The following is a 20,954-nucleotide window of genomic DNA, read 5'->3' as shown; positions in this document are numbered from 1 at the left end:
TCAAATAAATATCCTGTTTTATACGAATTATTCCTTGTTAAAGTGGTGGATTATAAATACATACAATTCATATATTTAGGTAACAAAATGAATAAGATGATTTTTTTCTAAAGTCACATCAACGGTGGACCCAGAATAGGCTTCCCCTTTATTTTTTTCGTCACACGTCGACATAAATGTGTAGCTAAAGCTAGTCGCACGTTCAAATGCTGGATATAGACACATCACAATGTACGCCAAACCCCCGATTCTTCGCCCTTTGTATCCAGTCGGTTTGCGCCATTTTGTAAAACTATTTTAATATATTACCAGTTCCCGTATTTTTCTGTTAAATTAATAGTATTGTATTAAATTACTTCACTAGAGTTAGAGCTAAGTTAAGATGATGGTAATAAACTTTGAAGTTGTGTTACGTAATATCAAAGTGTATAAAATCGTTTCAAGCTGACACGCTTATTAAGTAGGTACTTACGTACTTTAACGAAACATACGCTACGTACTTACATATATGGTAAATATTATTGTACAAAATTAGAGATTTAATAACAAAATTTTTAATTGATAAATTTCTAAATTTGTCTATGTAAGAAATCCATTTCATTAAATTAATTCTTAACAAAATTAATATTCGACTGTAACTTATGTAGTCGTATTTTTTTAAAATAAATTTAATTTGTGCACATATTTAGAAAGGTTGCGAGTTAATAATACAATGAGATCTCAATAATAATTTAGTTTTCTAAAAAAATTAACACTAGCCCCGTATACGGTTCTCTGTGGTACATCACATTTCAAGTAACGTAAAGACGTAACTTGTTGGTAGTTGTTAGTTATCCTAATGTGAGTATAAATTGACGCGGGTATTTTTATTGGACTAGCACTCGTAAAGCATTTTGTTATTAACATCTAAACTTTCCAATATTCCCAAGGATGGCACGTAGACGTAATATGGGCAAGAATTAAATATTATTAACTTATTTCAAAAATTTCTTATCAGTGCCTTATCCGAGTATTTTTATCAGATTATTCCTTATGAGAGCCGAGATGGCCCAGTGGTTAGAATGCGTGCATCTTAACCGATGATTTCGGGTTCAAACCCAGGCAAGCACCACTGAATTTTCATGTGCTTAATTTGTGTTTATAATTCATCTCGTGCTCGGCGGTGAAGGAAAACATCGTGAGGAAACCTGCATGTGTCTAATTTCAACGAAATTCTGCCACATGTGTATTCCGCCAACCCGCATTGGAGCAGCGTGGTGGAATAAGCTCCGGACCTTCTCCTCAAAGGGAGAGGAGGCCTTTAGCCCAGCAGTAGGAAAATTTACAGGCTGCTAATGCTAAAAAAGAAATGCTAAATGCCTTATCAGTAATACTTAAATTAATTCTAATATTTTTTCTTCATCTCGTTGTGTGATTAACGAAAATTTTGTGAAATGCAGTCGAATACTATAATTCGAATATTATATAATTGTTTTTGAATATATAATGTTATGTATTTCATTTGTATACGTATCTTATAATTGTATAGTGTATGTTAAGTAGAATATTTAATTTCTGTAATTCAAAAATTATTTGATAGCGATTTTATTCATTTCAAATAGTATTGAACTATTTTTTTTTTATATATTTATTTAAAAATAAGAAAACAAATTAATATTTGTTTAGTTTTTCTTAAAGTTAGTCCATAGGGACTAACATTGTATGGGATAATTTAAATTCTTGTACAATTTATTTTAAAAGTATTATGTTCTAGCTGTACCCGTGCGAAATTTATAAAACTTTACCTTATGCATACAAACCGTCATGGGTGATGACTTTTTCACACCCTCGAGAAGTAAAAATTAGCCTATGTCCTTCCTCTGCACTCAAACTATATTCATACCAAATTTAATCCGAATCTGTATACCGGTTTAAGCTTGAAGAGGTAACAGACAGAGTTACTTTCGCATTTAGAATATTAGTATAGATTTAGAGTAACCGTAAATGGTTATTAACCTTACTTGTATAATATAATACGCCGTTTTGAATACTTTAAAGTTTTGGCACTTCAATTATTAATTATCTTATAGATAGCACTTCGAGATATTATATTACAGTGTTCTGTCTATTTCCTTACTATCGTTATCAAATGGCAAACTGACACGACCGGAGGGACATCCGATGCCGGAAAAACGTCTTTACCTCCTTTCTCACGCACGAGAATGTGACACTGTCCATTTTCAAACTTAAAACGGTTACCGAAAGTTCATAAACAGACCAAAACCCTTATAGTTTTTAAATATATTATATAGGTAGTCGGACGGACAATGGGCGAAATGCTGATAAGTTGACACTACAGCTCATATGATTTATGAGATGATTTATTTCCCATTAAGAACAAAGTTCACTTACATAGGAAACTTAATAATAAACATATATATAGTTAATGACCTTATTTATACAAACATTCAAATATAATTATAAAGTTTGACAGTATGTTTTTAATTTAGCCTTAAATTTCAAAAAAGATTTTTCGTTAAATATTTCATAGACAAAGGCGCTGTAAGAAATATTAACTACCGACATTGCCAATGCGCCACCAACCTTGGGAGCTAAGATGTTAAGTCCCTTGCGCCTGATGTTACACTGGTTTACCCTTCAACACCAACACAACCACCTATTGTTGTTCAAAGGTAGAATATCTGATGAGTGTGTGTACCTGTGTGTGTGTAACCAGACCAATTTTCACAATGCGTATGAGTAACACAAGGTTAACTACAACAACGAGGTACGTTAAATAAAAACAGTACTTTAATTCAGAAAGGAATACTTATTTATTCTAAAGTGGATATCTATCGGTCGACGCTGTTTTATTGAACTTTAGCCGCTATAGCACTTTATTATTAAAAAGTAAAGTTCTCAGTATGCGGCAGGGACGCTTGCTGTCCGTCGCTCTATGGGAACACATATGAAAATTGGATTAGAGGCGCGACGAGTACAGAATTTGTTTCAACCTCGATTTTATATGCAATAAAACTTTATAACACTAAATATCAAAATGTTTATAAGCTTAGAAAATATAAACAAATGTTATAATATTTCCTCTTAAGATAAGTAAATCATGTAAAATGTCGCTAAAATATCTACTTAAATTAACTTAGATCTATTCGGTGATAACGAATGTAACAGTGAGGATATCCAAAAATTGATTTTTATCAAGGGTAAAAACGCAAGTAATAGCATTTCGTCCTCTGAGGAAAATATTTTCTGCGCAATTTTTATGTCATGGAAAGATTGATCTTCATTTTTATATTATCAACATTATAGTTAAACAAAGCGAATACAAAATCAAAAGCAAATCTAAGTTGCCGGTAGTACCAACGTAACGACGAGCAAATTTGTTCATACGTCAAAATTTCTCTCTCTCGTCTAGATATTGACAGTTCGTTTACTAAACGCACTAATTCTTATGGAATTCTTTTGTTTTACATTCTAAGTTTTTTACTGTATAGATTATAGCGAGTCTTATGAACGCGATATTATTGAGATTATCACAATAAAGTTAATGTTCCATAATTTAAACGCAGGCAGCCCTGGTGCGAGGTCGCGGGTCAGCAAACGTTCTGCCCACCTCACCTTGTCAAATATTAAAACGCAAATGAAACTAGTAATAGTAGATACATCTTATTGTTTTTTAAATAGCGAAACATATTTACATTTACAGAGATAACTTATTTATACAATTATAAATAAAAGTATTTTCTTTTTTAATTGAATCCCGTCTAGGTAGGTAGCACCTACTCATCAGATACTCTACTGCCAAACAGCATTACTCAGCATGTGTTGTGATCCGATTTGAAGGGTGAGTGAGCCAGTGTAACTACAGGAGCAAGTGACGTAACATCTTAGTTCCCAAGGTTGGTGGCGCATTTGTGATGTAAGGAATGCTTAGTAATTTTTAGAGCGCCATTGTCTATGACCGGTGGTAACCACTTACCATCAGGTAGGTTATTTGCTTGTCAGCCTAGATACATCATAAAAAAACAGCAAAGACTTTACAACTAATATTACAAACACTCTCAAAATCTAAAGGCCAAAAAATGTAAAACAATAATATAAATATTAAAACTAAGGCTTGATACAATTAGGTGCAAAATCGGTCTCATTGCTTTCACAGATATGCTCCAAGCTACCTCTGAGAAAAAGGTTTGTAAAATAATAACTGTAGAAATAATAATTTGCATAATTCATCATCATAAATGCTAATTACAAGGTTTTTAAGCTAACTTATGTATCTACATATAACTTAAGGGTTGTGTAATCTCAGCTATATCATGACGCAACTCGTTATAAATTCGCTAACGTGATATTGTTTTGTTTATCAAATTATGATAATAATGTGCGAGTATCCTATACAAAAATAACGATAAACATTATTTGAGAAGTAAATCAACAGGCTGGTACGCATGCGCATAGACTACCATGATTATATTAAGTTCAGTCGCTACGATTCGACCAGCATGACTGGTATAGTTCGAATTGGTTGATTATATTTTTACACGAACTTAAATAACTTGCTATGTTATACGATGGAGTATACGCAGATCGTGTTCCTCTTGCTGTGTGCTCGTGTGTAATCCATTATAAATTATATGTTGTGTTCACATTATTACGTTTGCGTGTGCAAACTTTTAGTAGTTTGTCAACTTTTTCTAATTTTCTCTTTAACTCGTGATTTCATTAACGTCGTTTGTTTTTCTTGTTAAATCTTATTTGTTAAGTTAATTATATATAAATAATTTAGCCATGTTCAATTCTTTATAATTTTTATTTGACAATGCTAATTCTACAGTTAATTTTTCTTTTCTCATATACTTAACGTTCATAGAAAAATTTACTCACACTATTGGATATGCAAAGTTAAATTTGCTTTATTCTTATTCGATAATCTTCTTGATGAGTAATTATAATATCATCATACAACAACTGTTTTTTATACGTGAGCCTTTAAATAAATGACTCGTTCACATAAACTTCATTCAACCAAGATATTAAAATACAATATCTAATGCACTTTTGTTACTCATAAAGCTCGTACCTAATAAATAAAGAATATGAAAAGAGACCAATTTTACTAAAAGCTTGTTTGTATTGCTGGTACATATTTTGTACACATTTGATTCATTATTCATGACGTGTGTTCGAGTATATCTTACAAAACAATATTTGTCATAATGGAATATATGAATGTAGATAGTTTTTTGTTTATTTATATAGTTCGAATAAAGTAGAATAGAGATAATTAGTCATTCGATTTGATATAAATGATATAAATCTTTGACTAAGGTATTTATTTCATTTTATAAGAAAAACTTAACATCTATATTGGCATTAACAAGATCAGAAATGATACAACATTCTTGATTAACCTTAAAATTTAATTCTAAAAAAAAACTTAAAATTATAAAAATTTAATATTTTAAGCATTACTCGTTAAACATTTTTCTATTAATTAACCTTTATGAATATATAATAAAGTGAACACAACTGAAGATAAAACTTAATTTATGACTCAGCACGAATAATAAAAAAACAGGAAATTTTCACAGAATGTGTCGCTGTAAATATTCATAGAATAGAAGTTCCATCTCTCGTTGAAATAGGCACAGAGTTTGTTGTTCTTGACTGTCAGTTCAGTACTCACACAACGACTCAAGGACTAGTGATGAAGTGGTTCTTCAACGGATCTGCAAGCCTGGTGTATCAATGGATACCGCCTCTTAAGCCTCAGGTCGTAGGATTGCTGAAGGGAAGAGTTGACTTAAATTTTAGAATATCTGGTAAGTTAGACTTTCAAAATACAATTGAATATTGGCAATAGCGCTTTTTTATAGATATACTTTAATAATCGTTAGAGGCTACGAATATAGAAGAATTACAAAGCTATAATAAAATAATATTTTTTCTCTCCAATTGTAAGCTTTTATCTCCAATTATGAGCTTATCTGTTCGAAAACTTTGCGTTATCTATGCAGAAAATGATCTCGATTTTAAGAGATTTTTCCGTAGTAGCGGCTGTGAGATATTGTTTTGTATGTCCGTAAATCGAAACTAAAATAATATTAAAAACATTTTATTTTATTATATATTTTCAACCTCATCCCTTATTTAAAAAAAAAATGTTGAAAAAAAGATTCACGAGCCGAAAACTTACTGCTGAACGAGAGATTTTCTTATAAAAAAAAATACCTGTCTAAAATACGGAAATCGATATTTAATTATTTTGTCCATCGTTTCAGATGAGCCCTTACAGGCCTACCGTGCCATAAAAATAATGAAACCCACGACAGATCTCAGTGGCATCTATACTTGTGTAGTATCAACTTTTATGGAGGAAGATCGCCAAACGCGACCAATGCTTATTTACAGTAAGGCTTTATCTAATGTAAGGTTATACGAGTTCAATACTCGTGTGTTACCTGCGAGTCCCTGTAGGTAATAAACGAGTAGTGTACTCGTACAATACGTAAAAGTATCTAAACGCTTTTATATACATATAAACACATGCTTTTATCTTTGTACCTTTTAACATACAAATACATTATTTAAATTATTTTTCTTTTTTATATTTAAGTAAGATCGTATTATTAGTTACATATTTTAAGAAGATTTATAAGATACATATTTAATAGAATTTCACCCAACAGCGAGGTTTTCTCACAATCTTTTAATATACATAAAAATTCCGAGGTGCCAGTCCGGGTTTGAACCTGCAATTGAATTAAGATTCACGTATTCTAGCCACTGGGCCAACTCCGCTTATGTAATGCTAATTTATTATCTTTACTGAAACAATATAAACAGACAAAACGTATCACTGTAATGAAATATGTATATTTATATATACGATAAAAAACGAGGATATTTTATTTGTTTATTTAGTCAAGAGTTATATGTCCTGTAGGTGTATATGATTTGCGCCGGTAGCGTTACGAGTTATTTCATTAAATAAGGACACTTAAAAAGTTTGGATAATAATTTAATAATATATATAGATCATTATTAAAAAAAAATAATAAAATTAATTATTGTAGGAAGTTTGACCGATTCCAGAAAATATTATTCAATAAAATCAAATGTATTCGTATAATTTAGTTTTGTTGGAAAATTTTACGTATCATATTTGATTACGATTATGTATATTTTTAGGTCCAGGTAAAAATTTTCATTTCATACAAGAGAAGAAATACGTGTTCCTGGTGACCCTGATATGTGTGGCCGAGGACTTGTATCCAAGGCCAGAAATAATTATATCGGTACAGGGGTAAGTAATTAGGATTATTTATTATGTTATTCTCTTCAAAACAATTAAATGTTACGTGTACTATTCATATTAAACTAGCTGAACTGGCTTTATCCGCGCCAAATTTATAAAACTATCATGCAATAGGTATCAGCTTATCTTCAGCGAATTATACAGCAAACCAAACCACCGTTTATTACACTGGTATTTATTTTTCTAATCTTTATAAATATATATATGAAGCGGCACAGACATCGAAGGGGTAAAATTTATATAAAATGAACCATTTCCCTTGATTTTGAAATTGCCAAACTCTTCTAACATCACACACAAACCGAAACACCCCATTTTAATACGGATTGGTGTAATTAAAAAGCCGGCCATGTCCTTATCCGATACTATCTGTTCAGCGGTTTAAGCGCGAAGAGGTAACAGACAGATTTACATTCGTATTTATAATATGAGTGTATTGTAACAGCTTGTAAATTTCTCACTGCTGGGCTAAGGCCTCCTCACCCTTTGAGGAGATGGTTAGGAGCATATTCCACCAGGCTGGTCCAGTGCGGGTTGGTGGATTTACATTTGGCAGAATTTCGTTGAAATTAGACACATGCAGTTTTCCTCGTGATGTTTTACTTCACCGCCGAGCTCAAAATGAATTATAAACACAAATTAAGCACATGAAAATTCAGTGCTGCTTGCCTGTTTGAACCCGCAATCATCGGTTAAGATGAATGCGTTCTAACCACTGTGCCATCTCGGCTAATATGAGTATAAATTAGTAATATTAATATAAAAACATCTATTTTTATTGAGATTTTTTGTTTATTGATATAAACATATGTACGTTTCTTTATATAGAGTTGAAAGTGATGAAATTTATTATGAAAAAAGTCAAATTATCGAATTGTTTGATCAATTAGATTCGAAATAACTTTTATTACCCTTTTCAAAACTTACGGAAGTTTATGACAAACAGTAGTTTGTATCATGTACATTTGCATTAGTTTGTAGGATCGAGTCTGCGCTTGTTTTAGAGACAATTGTTTAAGAGACTAATCTCACAACGAGGAAGACGTTGTCAAAGAGATCTTAGGTATAACGCATATCGGAGCAGCGCATAGTAATTTCCACTGATTTGTTTACAACATTGCACACATTAAAATAAAATAGGTTAAGTAGCGTATAACAACGAATCTGTACAAACCTGAGCCCGATAGACTTTGCATTGTCAAATTATATTATAGTTAAGTCATGAGCTGCACGTTAGCAAGTATGCGTTGTTCCGCGCTGTTGTGTGCTTCTCTGTCCGACTCTGTGCTTCATGTGATCCGGTCTTTAAACATTAAATATATTTATTTTGAACATCATAAAACGATTCACGATTTTTAATTATTTATAAGTGAAAAAATTAAATACATTGCCTTCCAAAAAATTATACCTTAATTAAATATGAACCGAAAATATTTATGTTTGAATGTAATCAGGGTAAAATTTAAGTTCGAATTTGAATGAAATATTCCTGACGCAACTGTAACTGCTGTTATAACATTTTATTTTGAGTTATACGGTTTCAAAATTTACTTTATTTATCAAGGATTACTCGATTTACTTTGGAAAGACTAACGTCGACATTGGAATCTGCAGTGCAATTCTCTCCTAACTCGTTTTATATCTTTGCCGTAATTTGGGAACCAGTCATACAATAACACTTCTTGATACACTATTTTCTTGATGGGTACACCCATCAATCAGGACAGTCTTTATTTATATTTCGGATGATTTTTGATGTATTTTCCTCGGAATTTTAGGTTTTCGTACCCAAGAAGTAAACGGGGAAAATACTAAGACTCCACTGTCCGTCCGTCTGTCATCAGGACGCATCTCTTGAATCGTGATAGTTAGACAGTTGTAATTTTGACAGATGATGTATTTCTGTTGCCGCTATACCAATAAATACTCAAAAACAGAATAAAAGCAATATTTAAGAGGGCTCCCATACAACAGTCATTATTGCTTAGCCATTTTTATAGATAATGGTACGAAACACTTCGTGCGTGAGTCCGACTCGCACTTTGTCGGTTTTTTATTGTCAATGTCACATTCTGACATTTTATGATCTTGTCCAATGGCGAGTTCAAGTTTATTATTATAGAAACATCTAAAAATAAAAAATAAAAAAATCTATATTTACCATAAGATGTAGCGCAGTTATAATTGTCTATACTTTATTTAATTTTTATATTTTAGGAGACCCCTAACTCAAGCTGTATCGGAAATGAAAATGGATTCATGGGGACTATACTCTGTGATAACAAAAGCGGTCGTACACGATGATGACGTCACGGAACCCTTCGAGGAGTACACATGCACTCTCAGCTTACCTTCAGCGAATTATACAGCAAACCGAACCACCGTTTATTACCCTGGTATTTATTTTTCTAGTCCTTATAAAAAAATGAAATTAGTATTATATAAGTGAAACAAATTTACCCATCTCACTTGATTTTGAACTTGTCAAACTCCTCTAACATCGCGGAAGGATTAACTATGCCAAATTCCAAGTGCCATTTCGATTTCGTGATGAGTAAGCTGTATTTCGCTTATATATGTACATATATAATAATAATATACAAAATGACTAAACTACTCTGACGTAGTTATACTATACTTATATTGAGCCATTGCTACTTTGAAAATTATGATTAGTTCGTTGATAAATTTTAAAAGTATATGATTATTATGGCCTGATACTGGTGTTTTGATAGTCTAGAGAGCAGAATATAAATCAGCAGGTTCTATCCAAATGCCGGGACGATTCACCACCGGGCACGGTTATAAACTCAAATTAAGCATATGAAAATTCAGTTGTGCTTAGACAAGCAAGCAAGGTTTGAAACCACAATCATCGATTAAGTTGTACGCGTTCTAACCACTGAGCTATCTCGGCTTAGGACAAGACATTCTCACAATTGTTGTCAATGTTGGTCTTGCTCCAGAAATGTCTCTGTTCATGTTAAAAGATCGTCCAATCAGACTATGAGATTGAAGGAATAGATGGCGTATGTGATAGGGAAAACTTTTTATAGTAGCGCAATTCTTACCGTAGCCGGCATTTGTTTAGAATGATATAATAAAATAAGCGTTAATCTGATCTATTTTTTTAATTTTAAAATTCCCCGTTTTAATTTTAATTTTAACGAAAAATTAAAACTAATAAAAATATTTAATATTTTATCCTCTAGGACTGATGCCAACGGCATATATTGCTGTTTACGAGATCCAGAAGCCGCAAGAACGACAAGCTAATGGTAAGAAATGTCTTTAAAACAAAAACCTCTTTTCTTGTAAGGAGACGGCTTGTAGCTCATTCGCTACTTCAATGCAGATTGGAGGACAAACATGGCAATTTATGTCAGGTCTTTTTATGCAGGTTTTTTCACGATGATTTCCTATACAAGCAATTTGAGTTGAACTATCAACACATGAAAATCAAATGATACTTATCCGGGTTTAATCTTCGTTTAATATTCACGTGTTTCAGCCACTGGGCCATCTCTGCTCTTACCCATAACTAACGCTTACTAACACTTAGTCCATTCTAATGTACTTTGGCCGCACTAACTACATTGGCTGAACAAATAGCCCTTATAACTCGTAATATTCATTTAAAATCCATATATTCTGTTCCGCCCAATGGACTATCTCACGTTACCTCAAAATTCAAATGAAATTTATACATTTTTATAGATATAATTGGGATGACTTTGTTCGTGTCTGTCTGTGCTGTACGTTGTATTAAATATTATTTCAATAGTTTGAGATTCTTTTATATTTATGCATAGTTTCGCGGCTTCTTGAAAATTTATGGACAGAAAATAATTAATAAATAACTTGTAGGTTTCGAATACTTTTGGTAATGGTTTTTGTATTAGGCATAACTTTATAAGTCTTATACTTAAATGCCGAATGGAAATTATGAACTTTTACTTTAAATTTTATATTTTGTTATAGGAACAAATTAAAAGCGAAAATTTTAAAATTTAAATCATTTTATTTTTTCATAAATGTTATTAAATATTTAGATTAATATATTTAACTAAGAACCATATTAACATTTTTTTGTGATATAGGTAAGGGGACAGGCAAATAGGCCCGGACCCTGACGATAAGTGGTCACCACCACTCATAAACTTTGGTGCTGTCAGAAATATTAACCATTCCTTACAATACGCCACCAACCTTGCGTGTTAAGTTATGCATGTAGTTACTTGCCAGAAGAATATTTTTGTGGGTTGTACCTATCTGGATGGATTTGTAGAAGGCCATACAACAAGATGACAGTTGAATTTGCAATAAAGCTTTTCTTTTCTTTTCTCTTTTATAGGTAGCAGTGTTTTATCGAGACAATCTATTGCGCAACTGCTAAGCGTTCTTCTCTCAGCGCTTCGACTCACTCACCACCCGGTTTGAACAACAATTGTTGACTTATTTATATTAAAAGTTAGAAAATCTTAAAATAAAAGAATGTCAAAAATGTATGTAACTTTTATTTAATTTACGATAAAGATACGATTAAATAAATATATTTCTTTTATACATTTTATTTTAATAATTAATAAGAATAATACTTGTACTCAATGCCTTGTAAGATAAAACTATTGTAGTTTTGTATTCATATTTGGCTAATTAATAATTAAGTTAGCCTTTAAGTTATACGATTAAATCAAGGTGTATAAACTAATCAAGACCATTTTAATTGGTATCTAATAGTCATTACATAAAAAACTGAATTAACAATATAATTACTGTTATCAGCGAGTAACAGGAAACTGAATTTATCCGAACGAATATTAATTCTCTAACGAGCTTGTAGAAGTATAATAATAAATGTATAATTTACATGTAGCGATAGTACTTTTAAACTAAAAATATTTCAATTAAAAATTAACTCGAATCTCATATTTTCTATATAAAGATTAACATTTTTTTTAATTTACTTATAAATTTATCGTATTCGGCCTCGCAGTATTATTAAAATAAAGGAAAGAGAATACAAATAAATTAAGATTAGGATTGATAACCAGTGCTACTATGATATCCATTTAAAATTGAGAAAAAACTGTCTCCTAACGTCAACGACGTCCTAAGTCGAGGGTTGGTTTAATAGGAGGCATTACTTATCCTTAGTTGACGCTGCCAATAGCAATACGAAATCCAAAAAAAAATATATAGTTCATTTTCTTATTAAATTATTAATCAAGCTAAATAAATAATAGTCAATAATAATCAATGTGTAGTATGTTTTCTACACATATATTTTAATTTCCAGCCCGCAGTGAATTAATTTCCATCCTTCCGTGTATGTTAATATGCAATTGTACTAAGTATCACAAAGAACTTGAAGTCATATACAACAATCGTATCGTAATACTTTATAACATACTTACAGAAGGCGCCTCATAACTGAACGACTGCTCGACTATTCCGAAACCGCAGTTTAGAAAACGAGTTTATTTACGAGTATCTTTGTTGATAAGTACCTAATTGCACTTTGCTTCACGGAAATGGGCAAAATGAGGGAAAACGGGAAGTATTTGGAGGCCACGTAGTCGTACGTGCTCTGAAATGTAGCTGATAATATATAGAGCAAAGGATGAGTTGAAGTCTGAAACAAAATCAACTCAACTGACTTCAACTTTGGAAATTTCGACGTCAAAGTTTATTCGTGGTCTGTTTGATATATACGTAGGTATTCTGGAATATGGATAACCAAGAGTATCACAAATATAATAAAAGTTAATTAAATAGATTCTTGCGAGTATTTTTGAGTCGTTATCAGTTAAAACTATTACGTCAATTTAAAACAAAATTATTAACTAAATGTAATTTGTCGATTTGACTTACGCGTAATTTCTTAATAATCACAAAACCAAGTACCATTAATAAATACATAATACTTTTTTTAGAGTATTTTTGCCATAAATTTATGGGTTTAATTATTTCTATATTATGTAATAAAATGCATTTGTAAATAATTCCTTTTGTTTTATTTGTTTCATTATGCCTGAATTAGCAATTCTATTTTTTAAAACCCACTTCGTATATCACGTGAAAGTTTAAAAGTCGAGTTATTGATTGTTTATTTCTGTTCGAGTCTAATGATGTTCTTCTTTTTAAAAAATGTGTTGATTGTCTATACGTTCCTAAATTATTTATTCGATTGTGATGAGAAAGATAAACTTAACTGAGATAGTCTACTTACATCAAGGCTAAAATCCTGGCTAAAATCTGACGTTTCACGATCGTGTACGAAGCTCTGCAAGAACTAATGGTAAGCGCCCGTCTCTATTTATATGCATAGCATCATCCTCTGACAATATATTTATATACAAGTATTTATTTTAGCTTAAAAGTGTAAATTTCTTGTTTCAGTCTTGGACATCTATCTCTTTCTAGAAATTCTTAGTATCGATTGTTTGGAACTTGGCTTTGTTACTTCTATTTATGACCATATTTACTTCTATTTATAAGAATAGATAAAAGTATCGGGCTAAAAAGAACTTTCAATTTAAATTCTACAATCTTGAACCTCCAAGAAAAGAGCGTACTCATAACTTAAAGGCCGGCAACGCAACTACAAGCCCCCCGGTGTTGCAGATGTCCATGGGCGGTGGTAGTCACTTCCCTTCAGATGCCACCCGCTCGTTTGCCACCTATAACATAAAATATATATTTCATGATTCAAAATATCTGCTGCATTTTTGATAAATAATACGAATAAAATGAAGCAACAAATGCGAATACAATTTCTCGGTAGTGCGAAGTGCACACGCAACGCACTTTACTCGCACGAAATTTATAAAGCTTTACCACATATAACACACAAACCGTCAACCCCTATTTGACCCACTCAAGTTGAGATTGAATAAAACAAAGATGTATGTCATTCGCCAGGACTCAAACTCCTCAATCTCCAAACAAAATTTAATCAAAATCGGTTCAGCGGTTTAAGCGTGAAGACGAAACAGACAGTTACTTAAGCATTTATCATATTAGTATAGAAATAGATTTTAATCTCAACAATAATCTGTCGATCTGTCAAAAGCTTAAAAATAAGGCGGATAAGAATTTTTTTACGCAGGTCATAACAGTTTTATTTATATTAATTAGAAAAATTATGGTATGTTTATAATAAACGGTCAATACTTAAAAATACTAAGCGATATAAAATTTGCCTTCAAAAGTGTAAACAGTGGTTAACATTTACTGACATGTTATGCTTGAACAAAATAAATCAGTTCAATAATACTGTTTCCAAAAATTAAGTCTATTTCTGCTGTGGGTTAAAATATTGTACATATTGTCTTAGTTAAAAAAACATTGCTTAAACTATTTTAGGTACTTAAGTGTGAAGTTATTATAAGCTATTATCTAGACACGCGGTAGCGTGTCAGCCAAGTTCTAGCAACAGAACTGGTCTAGACACGCGGTAGCGTGTCAGCCAAGTTCTAGTAACAGAACTGGCGTGCAGCACCGTGTGTAATATTACACGAACCAATAATATAATAATAACTGTAATAAAAAAAATGATGTAAGAACCAGCAATCAAAACTTATGACAGCCGGTCTTAATATGGATTTTAAGGCCTTCACGTGAATATTTAACAAATTGAAAATCACCCTTAAGTTTTTTAAATCCAAATATTTCCGTTTTATTATTTATGAGTATAGCCGACGTTCGTATTTATTACGTTATTAACTAGCATTTAGCGCACATCAATGGTGCAAAATCATTACACTTAAAAAAAATAAAATAATAGGCATTTCGATACACGGCGCGCGACGCGACGCCGGAGCAGTGGGTTAGGAGCGTTGCGATTAAACCTTAACGCAAACGTGTCTGAGCGAGTGACAACCGCGCTCATAAGAATTATTTCAATGCCTTCCGATGGAAGCTGCCTAGTCTATTCGACTGCATATTTTTTGTTTGAGTATACTAGTATACAACAATAAAATAGGTTTCGTGAGACTGTAGTAGAGTATGTATATCGTAACAGGAATGATTTATAAGTTTGTACTCTAGCGCTACAAACGGGTATCCTTATTGCTTGGAAGAACAGTATCGAGCAAGCATGCTGATGTCAGCAAAGGACTGGTGAATGGGTCCAATAGAAAAATAGAGAAAGTACCTTGGGGACGTCGACAACAGCAATAGCGCACGTAAAATAACAATTCAATTTAAACATAATTTAATTTGCGAACTAGAAGTCAAAATCAAGTTACAGATATTAAGTAATGTACATATATGTTCAAAGGAAACAATTCTCTATTTGCTTAGCATATTCTACTACTATACACAAATCACAAGGCCTTCGCCTTGACGGTGCTCTTTTCGACATAGGCTCCTCTATATTAAGTAAAGAGTAGGCTTACGTTGGCCTCTCTAGAGTTAAAAACTTAGATGGAGTACATCTTATTAATTTAGGTCCAAGTCAAATCAAGACACAAAAGAGCTCTATTGTAGAGTACAACCGTCTGCGCACGTTATACCACCCCTACTTGGGCAAATTAAGTATAAACAGAAAACGCGTAAAATAAATCCGGTCACTGAATGGGCAATTCACTCGAACATTTCAGAGGTACCTACAAGAAAAATAAGAACGTATCAAAAAAAAGACAATTATACCCCGTAAACATAGGAAAATAGAATAGTTTAACAAAAACCATTTGGTATTAATTTTGTTATTAATAAGTACCTACTAATAATTTATATACAAAAAGTAGTGATATCCCATCAAAAACATAAATGTAAAAATGAGAGCCAAGTTAAATATTATGATATATACCTTGGTTGTTGTCTTCAACGACAAAAGAAGTGAGATCAAAATTTGTGCCAAGTTAAAAAGTCCTTTCTGAAATTTATTTATAACTACATAAAATATCATTTCTTATATCATATGTTGTCCTCATCTGTTGGGTTGCCTGTAAGAGATCGCTTTTAGTGATAAGGCCGCCCTTGCCTTCAACTTTCTGTAATTAACCATTTTACCATGTACTGTTATTTTATTTTTTTTTATGATATTGAGTGCAATAAAGTTTTTATCTATCTATCTATCTATCTATCATTTCTTCTTATAACTTGGGGTAATATATTGTTGCCTAAGGTCTGACTTGGCTAGTTCTCATATACGAATTATATTATAGCCTTCGTAAGTTCTAAGCCTGTGCAAATGAATTATAAACACAAATTAAGCACACAAATATTTAATGGTACTAGTCTGGATATGAACTCGCAATATCTGATTAAGATTCATGTTTTCTAGTGACTGGACCATCGCAGTTTTTAATGAACGTTAATACTAACTAAGCAATACTGAGCTGTCCTCCATTCTTCTTAGATGTTCTGAGTTATAATTTGTTATTCTAAACACAAACTACAATTTGTGTTTATAAGAACTAGCCAAGTCAGACCTTAGGCAACAATATATTACCCCAAGTTATAAGAAGAAATGATATTTTATGTAGTTATAAATAAATTTCAGAAAGGACTTTTTAACTTGGCACAAATTTTGATCTCACTTCTTTTGTCGTTGAAGACAACAACCAAGGTATATATCATAATATTTAACTTGGCTCTCATTTTTACATTTATGTTTTTGATGGGATATCCTTTTTCAATAATTCACTCGCCTCCATTCGATGGAGCTACTTATAAGAGCCATCTACCATGAAATGTAAAAGTAGAACGAAATGTTGAACTTACTAAAATACAACTATAAAAGTCGGTAACAGTTCCCACTTTCCTCGCTAGATGGCGGATTTTCGCACATTTAAAAGTTGGCAACATTCTTATTTCTATGTAAAATGGCAAATGTATAGTTTTATTCCAATTGAGTAAATACTAAAAAGTTCTTGAAATATATTTTTTAAAGTGTTTCTTGGTGGAGAGTAATATTCCAAGGTTGCGTGTTAAAAATACCGCCTGCTTTTTCAAAAAGATTTCTGGATAGTGTGTCTTGAAACAAACACTACCGAAAATAATCTAACTTCGTAGTATCAAGTTATCTTTATAGATAGACTAGATAGATAGATAGATAGATAGATAAATATATTTGATTAAAACATACTGCACAGAGTAACAACGAAATAGAGTATAGATACCGCAAAATATATTCACTTCGCAGGTATTATTCCCTACAGAAATCTCTTTAAATGGTACAAACAAATAACTTACTTGCTAGTCTTTCATAGTATTTTTAGCTTGATAAAATAATCATGTTTTAGTTTAAAATAAGTGTTGAGTTTTTTGAAAAGAAATATCTGTGCCTATTAATAATGAAAAGAAAGAACTCAGAGATATGAAAATAATATAATAAATTAAAATTCATAGTATTTTTTTTTTATGGCATTGGTTGGCGGACGAGCTTATGGGCCACCTGATGCTAAGTGGTCACCACCACCCATAGACAATGGCGTTGTAAGAAATATTAACTATTCCTTACGTCACCAATGCGCCACCAACCTTAGGAACCAATAATGTTACGTCCCTTGTGCCTGTAGTTACACTGGCTCACATACCCTTCAAATCGGAACACAACAATACTGAGTACTGCTGTTTGGCGGTTAAATATCTGATGAGTGGGTGGTACCTTCCCAGACGGGCTTGTAGAGAGCCCTACCACCAAGTATTGTTACATTTACTATAAAACATAATTTTTGCTTGTGTTTATTTTTATATTGTATATTTAAATATTTCGTATTTTTATTATACGATAGCTCCGTTTTGACGAAATCTGTTCCGATGAAATATTACATATTTAACGTACAGAACTGAAATAGATTAAAAAAAAAAGAATATAAATTAATATAAACAATACTAACAAACCAAAAAATTATTTATTTTTATTCGAATTTACCTTAACATAAATGATTTACCAAATCATACATACTGAAATAAACTAACTCAGTTGAGCTTACAAATAAAACACAAATAACACTTTTAACAAATTACAAGTCGCGCCAATATCGACCTTACTGTTCGCGCCCAAAACGAAAAAAGAATGGCGGCTTAATTCGGTTTCGCGCGCTTTTGTTTTTTTTTTTACTATCCAGTTGTATGGATAAAGGAATCTTCTAAATGTATTATTATTAGTCAGTTGAGTACTTGGTAAAGTAAGAATGGCAATCATCATTGAGCTGCGAAACAAGTTGTTTGTTAACACTCATATCGAGTTGTATTCAAATAATAAAATCATGAAGACGGAAAAGAGTGTTTGAATTTTAATATAGCTCAGCGATTATAAAAAAAGTTACACGAAAGTGAATTTTCAATGATAATTATAGTTACTAAAGTTCAATACTTTTGCCGTATTTTTGTTTAATACGATGAATATAGAGAGGGGTAAAATATTTCGTAAATTGTTAAACCAATAGTGCACAATTTGAATTAAAATTATGTCCTTGATGCTTCTATTGTATTTTCGCCTGTTCTATTCAAATATATTGAAGTATAAGGTATGTTTAATTTAAAAAAATGTCCACGACTCGGAGTAAATTAAGAGTAGACGACTTGTATGTACATATCTTCATCTATTATGAGTCAATTTTAAGAATTTGTTGATGTTGTTCCCTATTTGACTGTCTCGTTGGTCTAATGGTTAGATATAAGGCTGCAGATCCCGAGGTCCTGGGTTTAAACCCAGGGTCGGCCCGATAAAAATATATTTTGTTTTTCTATAGAATTTCTCAGTATCAACCTGGATTCTGGAAATTAGAAATGTGTACACTCCCGTGGCTAGGAAAGCACGTAAAGCCGTTGGTCCTGCGGCTTAATTCTTTCCGGTTGTGTCGGATTTGCAGTCCCATCGGTTTATGAGAATAAAAATTTGTTTCTCCGATCGGCTCAGTTTCATTTGTGCAGCGCGAGTAATGTTAGCCTTATATTTCATTTCTTTACGTAAGAATTATTAACAATAAGGCCTTAACTATATACAAATAAGAATTAAAAAATAGTTACCGTAAAAGTTAAATATATTATTTATATATGTTTATACAGTCCGGGAGGAGTTTTTCTGAGAAGTTGAAGTTTTTTTTGATGTAATACTTTAAAAATATAAGCATAGTTCTTAAGATTAATATCTACTGTAACTAAATGGACCAAGGTCAGAACAAAAGCTTTAGCGTAAGTAGCGCGTTCTCATAGAAACTATTCGTACCTCAAAAGTTAGCCGTTCAGGCAATTTGTAATTTTAAAGCCCGAGATTCTCATCTGTTTCTTTTTTACGAAGGTTACGTCCCATTTACAGCAATATTATGTACATCTTATATTTTAGGGCTTCGTGCAAGCCCTTCTTGGTACGTAAACCACCGCCGAACAGCAATAATTAATATTACTGTTTCGGTTTGAAGGGAGAAACAGCCAGCGTAACTAGAGGCACAATTTGAGGAATTATTAAATATCTCTTACAGTGTGGGCCGTATAAATTTGCCAGGCTCACTTCATCAACATCATATGAATACTCACAATAAAGCGTAAAAATACGATTTATTTCCAGGTGTTCCAGTTATACACATGAATGCGCGTGCATTTCACGCAATATAACGCACCTGAACACGCACACATATACGTGTCATGTATTATAACAGCACACATAGATAAATAATTTAAATGATCATAACGTTTTTTTGAAAATATATCATCGCTTTATTGAACGCTTTTTAATCAGGACGAGTTGTATAGGACTAGATAAAGCAGCGAGTCAGCGGGCTCCTATAGGTAAGATTGAAATATCAACTTCAGTATTGCATTCGACTGACGTTAAAACTTATTTCTTTTAACATAGCCTTTGCACCCTTCCGTTTACATTTTCGAACTGGTAATGTTTCCAGCTTGCTAAGATAAATATGGTTGTTTATGTTATATTTAAACTGTTAATCTTTTACTTGTTTTGTTATATTATACTTACAACATACTTCAAATTTATAAGCATTTGTAAAATAAAACATTAATTTCTATTTGTATTGAGGAGTCAACTGTGTAACTTTTATTTTTAACATAGCTTATTTTTAATGATATACTAGCAACCGACCCGGCTTCGCACGGATGCAATACTGATATTAAATATACCACAGAATGTCATTATATACAAAGTTCATAGCTATTTGTCCCTGTTTTTTAAAATCTGTAATATTTTCGAAAATAATCACTTAAATTACCTGCTGTAAGTTGTTATATTAATATGTATGAAATGCACAATGTATTTAAGGTATTTTATTGGATAATGATTAGTACTGTATTGCTTAAACTTGCTTCAAAAATTAGCCATTATTTGTCGTTAAAAGTAAAGGTTAAAAATGGTTATTGTGGGTTATCTCTAGGAGATAGAAATATACCATCGCGGACTTTTTTGAAGACCTTTTTAAGAACAATACTGTAGTCTATATTTTCTAATGCTGTAGTACACTATCTTGAAGGGTTAAGCCAGAGTTTGCAATGTAAGCGCAATAAAGTATTTATTTACGACATCACATTAGAAATCTCTAAAATTATCAGTTTCTCTACTATATTGTGCATGTATTATACACATAAACCTTATCAAATTCCATTGTGTAATTATAATGATCTAAGCATACACGGGGTCAGACCGACAGCGGTAAGCGACTTAATGTTA

At 31.9% G+C, this 20,954-nt stretch overlaps 1 protein-coding gene across 1 annotated transcript; it reads left to right on the top strand.

Annotated features, from left to right (window-relative positions):
- Positions 1–4,499: 4,499 nt before the first annotated feature.
- LOC125066433 lies at positions 4,500–11,755 on the top strand. The gene is made up of 7 exons (XM_047674502.1): positions 4,500–4,506; positions 5,589–5,819; positions 6,279–6,407; positions 7,189–7,303; positions 9,533–9,711; positions 10,528–10,593; positions 11,670–11,755. Exons 1-7 carry the CDS (start codon positions 4,500–4,502, stop codon positions 11,753–11,755), a joined length of 813 nt encoding a protein of 270 aa, XP_047530458.1.
- Positions 11,756–20,954: the final 9,199 nt, after the last annotated feature.

This window comes from Vanessa atalanta, chromosome 9 (genome assembly GCF_905147765.1).
Source record: "Vanessa atalanta chromosome 9, ilVanAtal1.2, whole genome shotgun sequence".
Classification (NCBI taxonomy): Eukaryota; Metazoa; Arthropoda; class Insecta; order Lepidoptera; family Nymphalidae; genus Vanessa; species Vanessa atalanta.
This window is presented reverse-complemented; position numbering and strand designations above follow the sequence as displayed.

What these genes read in the sequence shown, in the direction of transcription:
- LOC125066433 (XM_047674502.1), top strand. An exon ending in GCGACCAATGCTTATTTACA is followed by an intron (nt 6,408 to 7,188) that starts GTAAGGCTTTAT and finishes GTATATTTTTAG; the next exon opens with GTCCAGGTAAAAATTTTCAT. An exon ending in AACCACCGTTTATTACCCTG is followed by an intron (nt 9,712 to 10,527) that starts GTATTTATTTTT and finishes TTTATCCTCTAG; the next exon opens with GACTGATGCCAACGGCATAT.